Consider the following 18132-nt stretch of genomic DNA (forward strand, 5'->3'; position numbering starts at 1 on the left):
CACTAGTTATGAGAGTACATCAAATGTGAATAAACATCAGAATCTGGCTTTATCAGAATATAAAATGTAAAATACATGGGACACAAGGAAGTTTATAATCACAAGGGAGCAAATGCAGATGACATTTCATTGTTGTACTTAATCTTATCAGTTACGTAAAGCTTTTAGATTTTTTTAAAGCAGAATGTCTTTTTTCTTTAATGCTGTCTTGCCCAAGTGACCCTCAGTTGGGGCTGCACGCTTCAATCTTTGCAGAACACATCACTCGTAGTCTCTCTCCCTTTTGAGAGAAGTGTATGAACAATACTTACAAAGTGGGCTTAAAATTATAATTTGGTTGACTTGGCTGTTTAAACAAGTATGCCTGAAGAACTCAGGAGCTTCTAACTGAGGTTCTTGTCCTCACCCCCAGCACCTCTGCATCTAAGAGCTTCAGTATGGGATTAATACACCAGCCACCATTTACAGAACAATGCTCCCATGCAAAAGTGGCAGCTCAAAAGCAAGCACCAACTTGATTCGTTTCAAGAGCAGAAAGTGGACCACAGAGAAGATGTTGCCACCTCAAAAAGTTGTGTGGGGAAACCCCAAGAAAGATGCTGAAAAAGAATGAAATTAAACTTGTTACAAAGGCATTTTCAAGAAAACTAAATAAAGCATTCATGATATTTTAAGAGTGCCAGAAGACATACAAAGATTTGTAGTGAGCTGCCTGTGAGTCAACTCCCTGTAATACTCACTGGAAATCTCTGGAGATGTTTTTTGGTTTTTTAGGGCTTGCTACGATTTCCATTTGCTTGATTTGAAATGACTTCAACCCCAAACCTGCTATAGGTTACCAAAACTGTGGACAACACTGGCATGATAAGGCCTCTGAAACTTCTCCCTCTGTCCCAAAGCTCCATCACCAGAGCCACATTCCCTCAGTGCCAAGAACCAAAAAACAATCTCCCTCTCTTGCCCCTGTGCCAGAGGCCTGACTGTGCAAAATGCTGTCAGCAGCAACACAAAAACTGGGGAAGGAGCACATGGCAAAGGATGTCAGAGGCAAGAACGCAGAGAGATTAAAAGGGGTTTATGTTGAGGGATAGGAGGTGTGTCCACAAAGCCAGTGTTCCCAACAGCCCCCGGTCAGGTAAGCACCAACTGATGGGAACTGAGTGCTCACAATTAGTTTATAACATTTCCCTAAGTTCTTATGATCCTCATGAAACATTCCTTACTGCACACCATGAGAAATCAGTATGCTGGCTTCGGCGGATCTGTACTGGATCAACAGAGTACAAACTTTCTTGGAGAAATTAAGGAAATCACAGTCCTTTCCAGCTTACCTGCTTACAGAGCCCTTTTCAAGTTCACCATGAAATAGAAACAAAAGAGAGCAGAGAAGCCATATTTTCTCCATTACTTTAGTGCTCATGTTTTATTTCTCAGTGAGCTCTCTAACCAGAAAACAACCAGTGACAGACAGGAATGCAGAATATTCTGGCTCCAGCAGTTCTCCTTACATGTCACAACATTGATATCTGCTTTGACTAGCAGCCAGCAAGCAATTTGTGTCTCTAAACCCAGAAGGAGAAACTGAAAAATTCAAACACACGAATTCTTTCAAGGTGCTGTGCAGATGAACAAAGTGCATCTTTCAGCAGGAGAGGTTCAGATTCAAACTGGATTAGGCCACAAGCAAACAGAAGTCTGATTGCCTCTTGCAAATATTTGCCAACATCATAAAACCATCACCCTGGTATGCATAAAACTTTCTCCACAGAAGAAAGATCAGAATGGTATCAACTACAATAAACTGGGGCTTAGATATAGCATCCCAACTGATAGACAGAAAGTTGATACCATCTGCTTTGCACTGACGTTCAGACAATACCATGCAAACTTCATTTTACAGGCATGGCATCAGTTAAATTCAACCAGATTGTGAAGGCGAAAAACCATGAAGAGTTGGTAAGATTCTTTGTTCAGTTTTCAGATTTGTGTAATTTAACCCATTTATTGTAAATCTGTGATTTTTTTCATTTGCAATTTAATTCCTAGAATCCCATATGCAGTATTGCTGCACAACTTGTTGGCTACATCCTGTAAGTTTTATGAGGAACCCTGATTGAGGAAATCTACTACTAACTCCACTTTGCAGATCAAAAGCTCAGCCACATAAACATTTACTGAAAGCAACAAGGAAGCCTGTGGCTCTGTGAACTGAACCATGAACTCAAATCTTGTCAGTCTTTTTCCTCCCAAGACAGGTATGCACAAACCTTGGTCGCATGCCAGCTTTTTAAAAGCTAGGCTTACAACAGGCTTTCTCCACATTTACAAATGGGAAAAAGCAGACAATCCAAACACAAAATGTGAAATACTAAATGCTAAACCTAGAGATGTCAGCAATTTCTGAGAATGAAATAAGCTCACTTTGCACTATTCAAAAGTTACATGCATGTCAGAATGCAAATACAAATAATTATTCTAGTGTATTGCTTAATTTTGATTACTTTCACCCACACATTACATCTCAGTGAGAACAGCACCAACTGAACTTCCAGCACAACTTGTTCATCAAATCTCACAATAGCAGGACTACTGACATTTGACAGAACTAGTACAGCATAAATTTAAAGAAGATAAAATAAAATACTTCTTCACACAGTTGACAGTGAACTTTGGGTGCTTCCTGCCCCAGGACATTGTGCAGAGAAACACCATCAGAAGTGGAAAAAGAGACTAAACAACCTCATGGATAGCAGCTCCACAGACACTTGACACAGATACCTTCCAGACATCCCCGGTGCAACAGCAGTAGATGCTGCAGGGACAGGAGGGCAATGGAGCACCAAAAGAGGCCAGACTTCCTTGCTCCCATTCAACAGCACTTTCCACTGACAGTGCTGGAGTTGGCAGTGGATGAGCTGACTCTGGATCTAACTGACCTGGGCATTCCCATGCTATCAATACCTCTTTCATGCCACCTTCCTCAGCATGAAAACATGCCAAGGAACTCCTCTTCCCAACCTTTTCAACCACAGAAGGAGAGAAGAACATGCTTTTACTGTAAGAGCCAACTTCTACACAGTAATTTTACTACATAAGGACTATGTATGTGCCAAATTACCAGATGACCATTTAGTCCTTTAGCCGCTCTAGCTCTTAGTTTCTCAGTAGAAGGGAAAAAGAGAACACTAAGAAGAGTATATATTGTGGATTCAATACATCAGGATACATATTTGAGAATAAAACAAAGTACTCTTCAGTTTGACATACATTACTGTCTTTTCAAAGTTACAAAGTTCTTATTTTCAAATTCTCACAGAGGAATGCCTTATTAGCTTTGTGGGATGAATAAAGAGGGCAAAGAAGATTCACACGCATTTCTACAACATGTTTTAAAGGGTTGAAAGCAAAACACAGAAAACCTAGTTCAGCCTTAAAAGTCCAGAGGAAAAAGTTGTAATGTCACTCTACTTGATAGGTCTCAACAGAAATGTACTGCCAATGTTACAAAGAAGCTGCATCAGGCTCATGAGGACAGGTTGTAAGAAGCTTGGAGAATATACTGTCAATGCAGTACTGTACAGTAGTCTCCAAATGCTTTTTGGTAGTCCCCAAATGCTTTTTGCAGGCAGCAGTTACTGGCTACTGAGAGACACAAAATGGCTGCTGGACACGGAGATTTGGTTTCATCTGTATTGTTTATACACTAATAGTTATTGTGAATAGGTCCAGTGAATAGACTAGTGAATTCTGAAAGCAGAATTAATGTCATATCATCAAGTAATAATGCAGAGCCCTTTATGTTTGGTGAAACATTTGATGGTGTCTAATGCTACACCGCAACATAAGAGTACCTCCTTACATTTGTTCCAACGCCCATGGGAACACTGACTCACCTGGAAGAAAAGCAGGAAAATCAAACCCAAAACTAAGCCTTAGAAAAGGATATTTCTCAAGTTCGCCTTTAAAGCTTGACCCTTTTACATATCTCATCTAATCTGCACCAAAACTGTTCAAGTTTCTCCTCACCTTTCATCAAAATAAGAGGTTTCTTCATCAAGGAAAAGTATTCTGAAATGGTAGCCTGGTTCAACGCTACAGGCAGATAGCTTTGCGTTGGAGTGCTTTAATATGTTTTTATATTGCATATAAAGCATGCAAACATAAACCAGTTTGTTGAAAACTACCCTCTTTGTGGAAGCTGGCTGTAATTCTGAACAAGTTTTCAATTTTCACACTGCTGCTAGGGTAAAACATTTTAAAGAGTTTAATTTTTACAGTGGCTTCAATGACACAAGATTATCTAACAAAGTAATGGTTAATCAATAGAGGGTTTAGTTGTCAGGTGAAACATATAACACACTAAAAGGGATTGATTGCAAGACTCCTCCTTATTTACTAGAAGGTATATATTTAAAATGACACAAACTTGTTACCAAGCTGCATTCCTTTAACCTTGCAAAAGCCGTTTGAGAAGAGTGTTAAGCAGCCCTATAGCCAAACAAGCTCTAATGAAAGAAAAAAAGAAACCTACAAATATATGGGAGCACCAAATCATGTCAGAAGCAGGGGAACCACAAAGCTGTATTCACTCTCAGCCAAAGGCTTAAAATGCCACAGAGGCACTAGACTATGGTTCACTAAAGATAGAGCTGTATCTGATCTCATTCCGTAAGTGTCTTTGGTTACATTTTTCTTTTTAAAGAAAGTACGATCCTGCTCTTTGACACAAACACATAAACATTTCTACTCTTGTCTGTGCAGCTTTGGATGAACACTGAGCACCAGCCTGAAGCCTTGAACCCCAGGCAGAACTCCATGTATGTGCAGCTTTTCTACCATCTGAAATCCATTTCTTTGGCCATTCATTCCAAGAATCCCCAGTCCCTGAACAAAGCTCCACTTTTTAATAGAAGCTGCAACCCAGGAGTTCAATAAGATTTCCCCCCCAATAGTTAGTAATTACATGATTTATCAGAGAAAGATAACACTAATAAAAACGCAGCAAAAAGACAAAACCCATACCCTCCCTTCAAGTAATTTTCAGGGAAAAGATTATTAAACTGTTCTTTTTGAACAAGGGCTTTTGTAGCTAAGCACAAATTGCCAAACGGTTAGAAAAAAAGTTATTAGACTCTGAAGAATTCAGCAGAAGTGGGAAGTTATATAAACAAATCACTCCAGCAGATTTGGAAAGATCGCTTTCATCTTATTTGGAGTCTTAGGAGACCTGTATTAATTACCTTTTAAAGGTCTTTCACATGGACTATTTAAAATAAATGCAATTTATTTATTTATTTCAAATGAGGTGCTTCTTCTGAAAGAATTAAGTAATCTTAACAAATTTAAAAACGTTTTTATAAACAGGTAATTAAAAAGAACACTAGAATTAAGTCAAGCTGTAAGACATTACCCAGGATCCGCCTCGACTATTTTCTTAACACGAAATTTTTGTTATCCCTAGCCCAGCCTTGGGAAGGATACTCTCCGCAGAAAGTCACAAGACAAAATAAAGACTAGCCACCAAAAAACTAGATCATTTACAGGATTTTCCCTAAAGCACAGTTTGTCATATTGCAATTACACCTTGCTGACTCTGAAAGCCAGAGTCCTTAATATTGCCACTAGAGGGAAGACGTGTCTTAACACACGGCAATGGCAGTTGGGGAGTGGGTTTTCTTGAGCAATTACCATAACAAAGCTCCCTTGGCTGTGTGTACCTTCTAATTACCCAGTACAATTAAAATGACTTACCTAGAACAAACATAGGAAAAAAAGGCCCCTAAAACATAAAACCTCAAGACAATGCAAACAAAAAGCTTTAGTCCAATGTGCTTGTTACCTGAAATTACATTAAAGCTGAAGATTTTTTTAAACTCATCCATCAATGCACAAGGGGGAGAAACACAAAAAGGAGTGTGCCACAATGCCCAACACCACAGGGTTGTTCAGCTACGTAAAAGCATTACAACAAACAAAAACAAAGAGCAAGGCAAACTAGATCTCTTGTTAAAGAAAAGAAGGGGGAAAAAAAGAAAAAGAAAATGTGGTATTTAGCCATCTGGTAGCTGCTTGAAAACAAATTGTCCTCAGAAGAGCAGAAATACAGTATGTCTTCTTGCAGTTCACTGGCTTATGAATCAGACTACTTTTCCTATTTTTTTTTTTTAATACAGGCATGGTAATGTTAGACTTCTGTGCTGCTGCTTTCACTTCCCTCTTGTCCCACTGTGCAGATATAACCATGGTCATCCCAATCAGACCCGGCTGTTCTAACTTGGACACATTATTCGCAGTCTTTCAAGATACATCTTGTTGGGCCCATTGTTCAAAACGCCCCAGGATTTTTTTTTCCCCCTAACAGCGACTTGCTGATTTTTAAACCCTTAAATCTTTCATTTTATAAGGCGTATCATTAAGGGAAGATGGCAGCCAAGTGATTTTTCTTTCCATTGACAATTTGTGACATTTTTCCAGCAGCGTGCAAGGTGTTGAAAACCTGGCAGCTGTTACCTCCTGGGATGAAGATCCTTTTTTATCCTCCCTTGACAGTTTAACTCAATGGGTCAGCACCTTTAAAGACTGCAAAGTACCACTGAAGTGGATGGAGGCTTGAATTACTGCTCCCTCCCTAATCAATGTAAACCCTCACTGCAGGTGAAACTCTTAATCTATAGAGGTGCATGGGGGAGGAAAATGTAATGCCCTGAGCCAGATGGTTTTCATCTTGTTTTTTAAAGAAGAAAGGAACAAGCTAACAAGGGGACAGCTACTTTTGTTAGCTTCTTGGCCTCTCTCATGGCTTCGGATCCCCAGGGTTCCAGCCACACAAGAGAAAGAATACAGAAAAACATAAACACTTAAAGAAATATAACTAGGGGGTTGGCAACATGCTGCTTTCAAAGAGCTGGGAGCCCTGTTCAGCGCTTTATTTATCACTGCCCACGTTCTTCGGATGGTAAGTGGACATGGACACAAAGGGCAGGGGGGAGCAGACAACACTTGCAATTTACTCAATTACAGAGGAATGCAGCAATGCGGCGGGGTGACAGATTCCTATTAGCACTAATGCTGAAAGAGCCCAGTGGCCTTTCCGCCACAAGGCAGCATTCCCATTGTAACTTAGACTCCAGCACACCCGCTTTGGCTAGCTTTTTAACATGCACCAAGTGTCACAAAGGAGTAGAAATTATTTTTTTTTCTTGTTGTTTGAGAATAATGAGGAAAATAAAAACTTAAAAAGAAAGAACAATCTTACAAGTAAGGGTAAGGGCGTACCTCCAGCAATTTCAGGGGGCTTTTCAATGAGCAACTCCTTATTACCAAGTGTTGTGTAAAAGATGAGGTAACCAGGATAACTTTATAGACTAGGACTGCCCTGCCTCAGACAGCTCTCCAACAGAAGGCAAATCTGAAGTGCAGTGTCTTCCCCAAAGAGATGGAGGGAGATGAAGGACCCTCTCTTCCTCCACACCATGCAACTTTCCTCATCATTCAAGAAGAGGGCTTCAATCTTGTGTGGTAGAAACACTTTTGCAGCGGAGAAATACACATGGAGAGGAGCCCTAAGCAGTGGGATGAGGCTGCCAACTGAAAGTAAACCACTAACAATTGCTACTTATTGTTTTTCCTTTGCTCTACCTTCTTCGGCCACTTTCTGCTTCTCACAGTTTTCTTGAGTACTGGCTTTAAACTCTTAAGATCAGACTGTGCCTATTTTAACTTTGAAATAGTGCCCAGAGCATGTTTTAGGTGCTATGTGTAATTTTAGAAAATTATCTCAAGTCTGTAAGAGTGAATTGAAGTAATATTCTATGCCAAAACCATAAGAGGGAGAATTCTTGAAAATGCTAAGGGGCTTGTCTGAATGGGGTAACAGACAGGGATTTTTTCCCCCGGACTTCCATCTGGAAGCTTGCAGAAAGACAGCAGAGTCCAATGTGAGGTTTGCAGGAGGTACACTGTGGCAGCCTTGCTGCTGCCAGCTTTTCCCCACAAGGCACCTTCGCCCACAGATGAACCACAGCAGCAAAAGGCACTTCATTATTGCTGCAGTGAAGAGAAGGGAGGGAGGGTTTTAAACAACCAGCATTGTGCCCGTCTTCTTTAAAAACCAGTAGGGTAATCAAGTTCAGGGCAGCCCTGGACAGCTGCCCTGTGACCTATTCGTGTTGACCCCCACTATTCATCACTTTCCTCAGGACTATGAGGGCAAGCTCCCGGGGAGTGACCACCACAATAGACAGATACGAGCCAACAATAATACGGTTCCTGCAAAAAAAACAGATGGCACTGCAATAAATTTACAAATCTGCATTCATGGCTCTGTTAAAAACACCCAGAAGCTAAAAGGCTGGAGGGGCCCCCAGAGAGTTTCCCCTTCCCAGTTTCTAAAGGCCGGCTCTCTCCCCAAGACTATTGAGCTCATGTTCTTCATAAATGAAGGATGGAGACATAGCCCTTAAAATAACAAATGGCTGACCTAATCAATCTAGTGTTTGGGTCTAACACTAAATGATAGGCACTGAAAACTAATTATGTTTTTTGGCAAGGAAGTTGAATTAAAATGGAAACACACAGGTTAAAAATGCACTGAAGCATTTGCGAGTCCCTTTGAAAGGGCAGCACACACACACGCTCACATGCAGGGCTTGAAACAGGAACCTGATTCAATAACTCATGCATTTATTTTTAAAATGAATCAGATTAGTCCCATGTGTGACCTGCCGGTCCATCTGTATGAGCTGGACTTAATGGGCACTCTTCTCACGCTTACTTCAGTTTGAAGTATGATAGAGATAAATTTAGTTTAATTTTCAACAGATCAAGCTATCCATTTTCCAAATGGACCATCTGGATCAGCCTATTAAAATTAATTTATAACTTTGCAGTGTGAAAATTCGTTTGTTAGCTTAAATAAAGTTGCCAAAAACTTTTGCCACTTGTCATTGTTTTTTTCCGGTCTGTTTTCATACTATGATTTTCAGTTTATCCCTTCAAAATTTAATTTTGTCAGATCAAGCACTCAACGAAAACTGAACGTCTGCATCCATATTCCAAAGTCTGTCATAGCTTAGATCTTTTCACTGTTCCAGCAGTGTCAAGTTCATTGCCTTCTTGTGTTTCCCAGCGCTAATCTCCACGTCTTTTCTCCCTTGCTACCCTCACATGCACCCAACAGTAACCGTGCCCTCCACTTCCAGCAATTCAAGGATACAGCCCCACTTGTTGAGACTTCTGAAGACACCCTTCTCCATAGACCAGCAAAATGATATTTCTCATACTAAAGAGTTCCACAGCACTGAGCAATGGGTGTCTTCAGCTCCTGCACACAACTTCAGATGTGTAAGTAAGCATTACACCTCCACCTTCTGGTATGTCTGACCACAAACCCACCTGAGAAAACCTTATAGCTAAGGCTCAATAACAGCACTGCAAACAAGGCAAGAAAAGGAACCGCACCTTTACTTGAACTTGTTAGCAGCTGAACATGCCAAGACATAGTACTTACCCTAAAGTGGTCTGATGCATCTCATTAATTTTCTAAGACTAATCAAAAAGTACTAAATATGAGGATATGGGGGAAGATCACTGGGAAGATCATTGAAATAAACAGACTTCTCTTCTACCCCCATGCACTCGATTTCTCTGTGCATGTAGGTCCATGTTCCCCAATAATGAAATATTACGGGAGTCTTAGGGGAGGAACAAAAAATACAAAAGTGTTCACACAATATTTACCAAGTTAGCATCTTTAGAGTAAATGGAAGGCATTTTTTGTGTATTATTGCTTTTACAGCATTTGCAGGTCACATTATTTTGGCTCTACAAAGCATGGATATATGTAAGACAAAGGAGTCACTCTGCATACCTTCCTATAGGAGATCCAGATCTTTACAGTAAGCATTACTCATTGACTGTTTGTATTTAGGCAGATGGCTAAATGTGTCTAACTTCTGGAATGAGAGCCCCAGAAAACTCCCCACTGCTTCTGTCTATTGCTAATAGAGAGAAGGAACAATCTGAGCTTTCAAAATGCTCAGACAGCTTTATTTCTGTCTATATAAAGAACCAGAATTCTCTCTGTAACAGGTAAAAAATCATGGACAACCACCTCCTATGATCTAGACAAGAGGGTGCTTGCTTTAAGACTAAGACTACATCTTGAATTTATTTACAAAGACTGTCCTCAACACAAAGGCCCCAGATAGCAATAGAAGACCCAAGAATTTTGTCCTGCATCTCTCACTGTAATGACTGGACACAAAGATGGAGACTGACAATGTCTCAACAATATTGTGCAACACAGCTAACCATCTTCAGTGTAAACAATGTCCATTGAATTCTTTCCAATCTGAAATCTTGGGACACTACAAGTGGTTGTGTAGTTGTATTCCTGGTATCTACTTGATTATGATGAATTGTGGGCCTGAGGGAAAAGACAGCTTTCCTGTGACACTAAGAATACTTCTGTAGATTGAAATATAACAAAATGGCAACCCAATTCAAGAAACTGTACCTTCCTCATCGTATAATACAGTTTGCAAATATCTGTTTCCTCAGTCAATAATTACAAGGAAGGATTCAGTGCAATGAGAAGAACTCATGATCCTTTTTAATTAATATTTCTTACTATGAATCTTCTTTTGATGAAGAGTCATATACCTCTTCTTGCTGAACCTGATGGCTTGCCATGGATAACATAATTCTAAGATAAAATCCCCCTGATTTTCTGGGGGGAAACCCTCCTGATTTTCTGGGGGCCTTGTTTCCTATCCTGGGGATACACAATAGGGACCTAGTAGGTTTGCCTTCTTCCTCCAGCTCTTGTTTGTTGTTGAATGCCAGAAACAGTTTAAGTTTCATCTAACATATTTAATCAATTCTGCAAGGTAATCCTTCTCAGCTATAAATGGGACCTCAGCCATTATGCCAGCATATTGCCTCATGTCTAAAAGACTTATATGGACTACATCTGCTAGATGGACCTGTCTTAGTCACATGTATGCAGTCCTTCACATGACACCTCCTCCCACAAAATCAAACACTCCTATTAAAACACAAAAACCCCCACAAAACAATCACACAAACCAAACAACTCTGAGCACAAGTGCACTGTATCAAAAAGATACATCTTCCTTTACTATGGATCTGACCCACAACTTCTCCTGGAAATAGCTGGTGGGGCAGGATTGTGCCATCTTATTCCTCTGCCTGAGGCTGCTGCTCCTGTGGCTGAGATGCAGAAGGAAATGCAACAATTCCTCAGCTGTTGCAATGTATGGCCTGGGGTATTCACTTAAGTCACATTCACCAATGGTTTCACTCTGATACACCAGGCAGCAACCTCAGGCAGCTAAGGCATGGACATAATTTTGCTTCTGCTGCCTGAAGGTTGCAGTGGGGAGAAAGACCAAAGTGAAAATGGATCAGAAATCACTGAACTCAACTTAAATTTCCCAGAAAGCACATGCCAGCCTCCCTTTGTTGGCCACGGGGATTAAAAAAAGGAATTATTTTGAATTGGTAAGGAATTTGCTTTACTATATATAAAGGACAAAGAAATATTATTTTAGTAAACCATCCTTTCTCCTTTTCACCCATTAGTAATTTATATGAATGTAAAAGAAACAAGAACAGGTAATTTTTCAAGTTATTAAACTGGATACCATTTCCAAGAAAATTTACCTTCAAGGGCAATAAGAAGTTTAATTGTAGTAAACATTTTGAGAGTCTTGATCTGAAGGGAGGCAAAATATAGTACAAACAAGACAGGAACAATTACAGAAGAAAAGGCTGAAGAGGCCTTGATGAACATCAACTGGAGAAAGGTAAAACTAAAGTCACAGTTGACTGAACTATACTGAAGCATATATTTCTTCAGAGCCATCAAACTCCCCTGAAAGCTAAATCTCTGTGTCTGATTTTCCTGGGTACAGTGTGACTCGCTCACACTTCAAAGAAGAAAATAAAAGATTTCCATGGGCACAAGCCAGACTTCAGCTTCCAGAAGCGTTTAAGGATTCAAATGGCTAGAAAGTTTTATCACATTTTTAAAGAGACTGATCACATACCTGTCTAAGTGAATTCTTCTCAGGAATGATCTTCCTAGGGGGCTCATCATTATTACAGTCTTCTCTCTCAGAGGAATTCTGTGAAAGAAAGTAAGCTTTAATTCAGTTCTTATCCCTAATATTACTCTGCGAGGAGAAAAGAAACAGAATATTTTTCCTACACAGGCTGTAGCATTTTACATATACACATACTGGAGCCTAACTTGTACTTTTATGCCAAACAGCTTGTTATGACAGAGAAAGAATTTTTCCTCCTCAACACAACAATTGAACACTGTGCAGCTATCTATTGTAGAAGCCCGTGCTTTAGGGATTTATTCTGAAACTACCAGTAACAGCCACTTCCAAAAGCTGAAATGGTGGTTGAATCAGCATGGCAACACTGGTGCTCCTGAACACCCCAGAATAACCATTTAGAAAAGTGGAACCTGTTGAAAACAAGAGGCTGTTAAGGGGTATAACTGTTGTTCTCTGTGTCCCTATGTTTTTAATCTGCCCAAGAATTACTAATTGCACTAAGTCTGCCTGGCTGCCTAAAATCAGAGAGAAATTATGGTGGAGCTAAATTATTGTAAAAGAGGTTGTCAAGGAATCCTTACAAAAACACCCCCAAATATTGTGTAGGTAGTGTATGATAATACAGCTGTGTTTTTCTCTCCTGCTGCCTGACTCCACATACATATACCATTTCTAGAAAGACTGATTCTCCAAAATGTAAATTGCCACCTCCAAAAAAAAGATCAGTCAGACAAGAGGATGTAGACAAGCATTGCAAGGGCTTTTCCAGCATGAGTTAAAAATACAACCAGGAAAATTTGTCATGCTACTGTCATGATTAAAAGCAAATATTACTTGGTTTAAAGACAAACTATTGTTGTATCAGGACATGAATAGTCTCTTGCAAATGTTTGGTTAAAAACTGCTGGATACAGTGGGCAGAATCCTGACCTCACTGCCAAAGTCAGCTACTCAGGAAGACAGTGTTCCTTTGCACAGGTTCAGCTACTGCACTGGGGAGAAATGACAGCCAGCTTTGGGGGAATCCCACACACACATTTAAAATAAGTTTGATCACCACAGTATTCATAGCCTTAGGCCACATTCCCACACATTCAGTAGTGAGCAACTAAACAGGTTTTAAAGAGATACAGAAAAACTGCCTAGGGAGAGCTCTGCCAGGAAAAGGGTGGCTTTCCAGTTGCTTGCAGACAAGCTCAGCACTGCATCTATTACAGCAGAAGTTTGCATTCTGTACCTGTCCCCCAAATAACCTGTCCTTCACTGAGCATGGCTCTGCCTGGCTTCTCACAGAGACAGCTTCCAGCCTAACACCTCAGGAGACACAAGTGGCATCTGTTGGCAGAGCAGGAGCGAGGCTGGGCGAGCAGTGGCAGCGCAGGGCCAGCAGCAGCGTGGCAGCTGCAGGGAGCGTGTGCCCACTGCAGTGCTGCGTGAGCTCTGGGCAACGGGAGCAAAGGGACAGCCAGGACACAGGGCAGGGACAGAAGCTGCTGAGAAATGGCACTGAATGGGTGGAGGGAGAGGAGCACAATAGTAAAACCCCACTTGGGATGTCATAAACTGGTCAGGAGTAAATCAAGGCTTGCAGACCAACTAGTGATTTTGAATTCTTTTTTTTTTTTAAACAAGATATAGAACCTATAAGGCACCATGACATTTGGAATGCTGTAACCAGGATTTTATAATGGAAATCAATCCTAAACAGGCCTGATAAATCACTGTAAGAGGGCAGCTTTTAAAAGTTTTTGTATGAGGTCACAGTCAGGACCAAGTTATTACATTAAATCCTGCTTTGAAAGAATTGTGATCATAAAAACATACAAGCTAGAATCGCATATATACAAAAAGGAAGGTCAGACATTAAAGCTGCTCTTTTCTGCTCATGAAATCTAGTTTAGTAAGTGCTTCATTCAAGTCAGGATTTTAATTTTTGTGCTTTGGGGGAAAAAAAAAGGTCAAGAGTGAAAACTGTAGGAACCTGGGGTGAGTTACTAAAGGAAATGCATTTTGTAGCAGCTGTAAGGTAAAGGGGTTGTTTAGTACTTCTGGATTCCTTTTCAACACCCACCCCCTTCCCTACAGTAGGTGTCAGAATGATTCCCCTTTCCAAATAATCTCTGTTTGACAGCGAAATCTTGCATTCTTCTCGCCTTTCAAAGCCACTAAGGATCCTCCCTCACACAAACATCAAAAAGCAGGAACTGCCAGTGAACTGTTAGCCCCTATTTTGAAATTTCTAGTCACTGCAAAGCATCAAGTTATCTACTTTTTCTTTAAGCTGAGCATCTGATTTTAAGAGCAAGCAGAGGACCATTTTGCATTCATTATCTTTATAGGTGGCAAGGCTAAGAGGTTGGCTGAACAAAGACCAGACAAAGACTGCCAAGTGCATATGGTGGTTCACAGCTTGGCGTCTCACCATTCTACAGCACCAACACAGCAGCTCCGATAGCAGACTATTAAAGAGGAGCGCTGCTCATGCACTTTTGTCGGCAAGTAAGTTACGCTTGGTGAAGACAGAATGACTGGAAAGCATTACACTTAAGAAAAAGCACAGATGTTTATAACTCCCGCTCATTTCTCAGGAAAAGGAAACCTATCAATCCAGGTGCAGGTACAGGACCCCGCGTATTTCAGGACTAACTGTAGCTGCATGGAAGTGAATTTCACTTGACAGGGCAACACTTAGCCATGGCCAAGGGAAGAGCATAACGTAATCGACTGAAACGGTACATCTATATATTTCTCCTTGCTGAACAAGGTGGGAGGAGGGATAAACATGTGCGAGGTCAGAATAAGGTTTGTCTCAGCAGGACTCCAGCGATGCTCTCGGCCACAGGAGAGGCAGACAAAGGGAGGAACCGCTGTGAGCACCCTCTCGTGGTTACTGAAATGCACGTCCCGGGCACGGACCTGGAAAGAAGCATTTGGTATCCAGACGGTAAGTTGGGTGTACTCACTGGGAATATTAAAGATCTGCAGCAACTGTACTTCATACATAGCAGGGGAACGATGGAATCTGCTAGGGAGAAAAGCTGAAAAGCAATACAAACTCCCTTCCACCAGGGAAAATTTTTACTTCCCACAGGCAGCCTTCTTGACTAAAGCTGGACTAGCTAAAAGCGTTTGTGCTTGCATGCAAGGGTCTCTTCTTTTGAACAAATACAGGCAAGATTAGATGCTGAAGTCTCCAAAGCACCCCCTCTTTCCACAGACAGATAATTTTTTTTTTATTTATTTTTTTTTCCCAAGGTCAAACAATGACAGGGGAAGTACTGAGAAAAGAAGTCAGGAAACCCAAGCTCATAGCTCTTGTAACCTTGAAAATTTGTCTCTAACAGAAGATTCCTGCAAAGGGGCTCTGCCTTCCATAGCTCATTTTTCCTAAAATGGCTACTGCCTGTAATGAGATCCTTTTAAATCTGATTTGCATTTAAAACTTCAGCCTGTAATTAACAGAATATAACTCCATGGCAGGTTGTCTTAAAGACCACTACAAAATTATTACTATTTAACTCTCCCCATGAAGCCTCCTCCACCACTAAACACAACATGCTACAATGCATACGAAATCCCCAGACTGAAGCATTTGACAAGAGATGACATGCAGTATTTTGTGTACACAGCCCAGCAAAACACTGCTGGGAATGAGATATAATACATGGAGAAATGCACTCCCAGGGACTACCAATTGGGCAGAGCTACCTTTAGTACCGCCTCACTCATGGTGGAAATCAAACCCCTGCCAACTGGGGGAGGCTTTCTTTGATGCTGTTCTGCCCTGCACTAATTATAAAAGAGTACAGACACAGCCTTTTTTCCAAGTGTGTGGAGGTGGGGGTGGGGGAGAAGTGTGTGTCTATGTGAAGAGCACAACTATTTTTTATGCTTTCAAATTCTTAATCCTGTTTGGAGCTGTCAGTGGGGGTTAATGGAAGCCTTGGATAGGAGAATTCCAATCTGGTTGGCAGATGGATAGGTTGGTTATAGCTGCATAACTATGTCTTGCCTGCAGGCACAATTCAGAACACTGTTAAAGCAATATAAAGTCTCTGTCAAGCTGAACCATTTGGATCAGTAGCAAGGAGAAATAATAATAAAAAAGGAGTTCATTTCTGGGCCTTGCGTGTTTATGCTAGTATGCAGAAACTGATTAATTGTCATCGTGTGCTGGTCTGCTATACCTCGGATTTCTACTTCTGGAGTAGATTTTGCATGCTAATATAATCATTCTCCCTCTTGAGACATTAGCAAATAATCAAATGAAAAACAGGATCATAATTTACTGAGATTCAGGCAATTCTCTATGCAAATTTGACTTGTTATTGCTGCTGCCTCGTTAATCTGAATGCCTTTGACAAACTCCTTTGATTTATGAACTCATGACAACTCCAATGTGTATATATTTTGCTAGATTGACATTATCATTAAGAGTGGGTGGACTGAGCTCACATGAATGGCTGATTTTATTCGCTGGTGTCTGCTGCTCAACAGCTGAGCATCTCCTTCTCACAAAGCCCCTGAGCGCCAGGCTCTTCCCATCTACCCATCCATTCATCATCTCGATGTTAATTGGCCCAGGCTTTAAGCAAATTTTCAACACGATTTAAAGGCACGATGACACTGATTACTGACCCTCTGCCATACGGTGCCTATTGATTAACCTGACAGAGATGATGAGCTTGAGGGAAACTAGGTGTGTGTGGACCTCGGGGAGGGGAAAAAAAATAATATATTGTTTATGCAGGCAAAACACTTGTCTTTATCCCAAAGGCCAGAATTTGTGCTGCACTGGCCCTTAAAACACACTATTGCTTTAAACACCTGCATCCAATACAGAAAATGCTTGCTTGCTTGCTGTGGAAAAATGATTACAAATTTGATGTCATGTGCAGTCTGTATTTTAATCGAGTTCCCTGATAAATAGACCCCCTCAAGCCAATCAAGTCTCGCTCCAGCCATTGCGTGCGTATACATCAGTTCGAACAGAAGCCTGGGTGTGCAGAGTGTGCTTTTAGTGGTATCAGCACATCCAACTGCATGTAGGAAATCTACTTGGGTATTTTAGGTCTCTAAGCAAATAATGCAGTGGGAACACAGTGTGCAAACAGTTAGAGTAGAGTAAATGTTCCAAGGGCAAACTGGATGCCAGACATAGCTGTCTCAGTATTTCTGCTGCCACGTTAAAATAGATGCTTTAGCACACACCAGTGAAATAGTGCATTTTTCCTTTTCCAGTGCAAACTGTTGATATGACCTGACCCTCAAGCTCCTAAGTGCATTGAATGAACACAGCATTTTATCAGAAATTGAAAATAACTGACATCCTTTTTCATGTTCCTGGAAGTGTCCCTGTGCTGCACTTGGTCCTTCTCACCAAGGACAGAAGGGTACTCTCTCAGTCAAGAGGAGCCACTGAATAAAGAGGTACATCAGCATTCTGTCTGCAGACTGGTGCTGCATGAAAGTAAAAGGAGGCAGAAGGCCTGTTTAACCCCTGCCCAGCCCTGGGTTAAGTCTGTCAATCAGAGAACAGTGTTCTCCTCTCCCAATTCAAGCCAGCAGCCTGCCAGAAGTCAGGATGTTCCTCTCGTTTAGGAGAGGGGAAATTGGGAGAATGAGGGTGTTGCTCCAAGATGCTGCAAAGTTAGTTGTCTTGCAGGAAACAGGACAAAGCATCATCAAGTAAAGGTATGGAGAAATTAGCTGTAATTGCCTAATGCTGATGTCAGCCAGAGAGGACTGAAAAGAGAGAGCTATGTGTGGAAATAAGTGCCAGTTTAAGACCAGAGGCACATAGAAGCCTTATGTTCCCTTTCCAATAACCTCTGTAAGTGATAGATGAGTCCAAGTCCATTGTTATCGTTAAGGGACTGTCAGCATCCTCATTTTATAAATGCTGTCTGTCAGTTTATAAATATCTCAGCCATTTCAAACAGTGCTAGGATGAATCCTGGCATAGCCAGTGTCAGCCTGAAGCAGTATTACTGTTAAAAAAAAAAGTGTCTAAGATACACTAAAAACATGTAAGGATAGCTTC

General features: G+C 40.9%; 1 protein-coding gene across 12 annotated transcripts in view; it reads right to left on the minus strand.

The window, feature by feature from the left end:
* BTRC (beta-transducin repeat containing E3 ubiquitin protein ligase) overlaps positions 1-18132 on the minus strand; it is a 119989-nt gene that overhangs the window by 59424 nt on the left and 42433 nt on the right. For 9 of the 12 annotated variants that reach the window (XM_039708799.1, XM_039708795.1, XM_039708797.1 and 6 more), the window contains one exon: positions 12072-12149. The exons of the other annotated variants lie outside the window; for them this stretch is intronic. In XM_039708799.1, the coding sequence (XP_039564733.1) occupies positions 12072-12149 (78 nt within the window). The remainder of the gene's footprint in view (positions 1-12071; positions 12150-18132) is intronic. 12 annotated transcript variants of the gene reach the window in all.

The sequence above is a fragment of the Passer montanus genome, unplaced genomic scaffold (assembly GCF_014805655.1).
Source record: "Passer montanus isolate IOZ18808 unplaced genomic scaffold, ASM1480565v1 scaffold21, whole genome shotgun sequence".
NCBI lineage: Eukaryota > Metazoa > Chordata > Aves > Passeriformes > Passeridae > Passer > Passer montanus.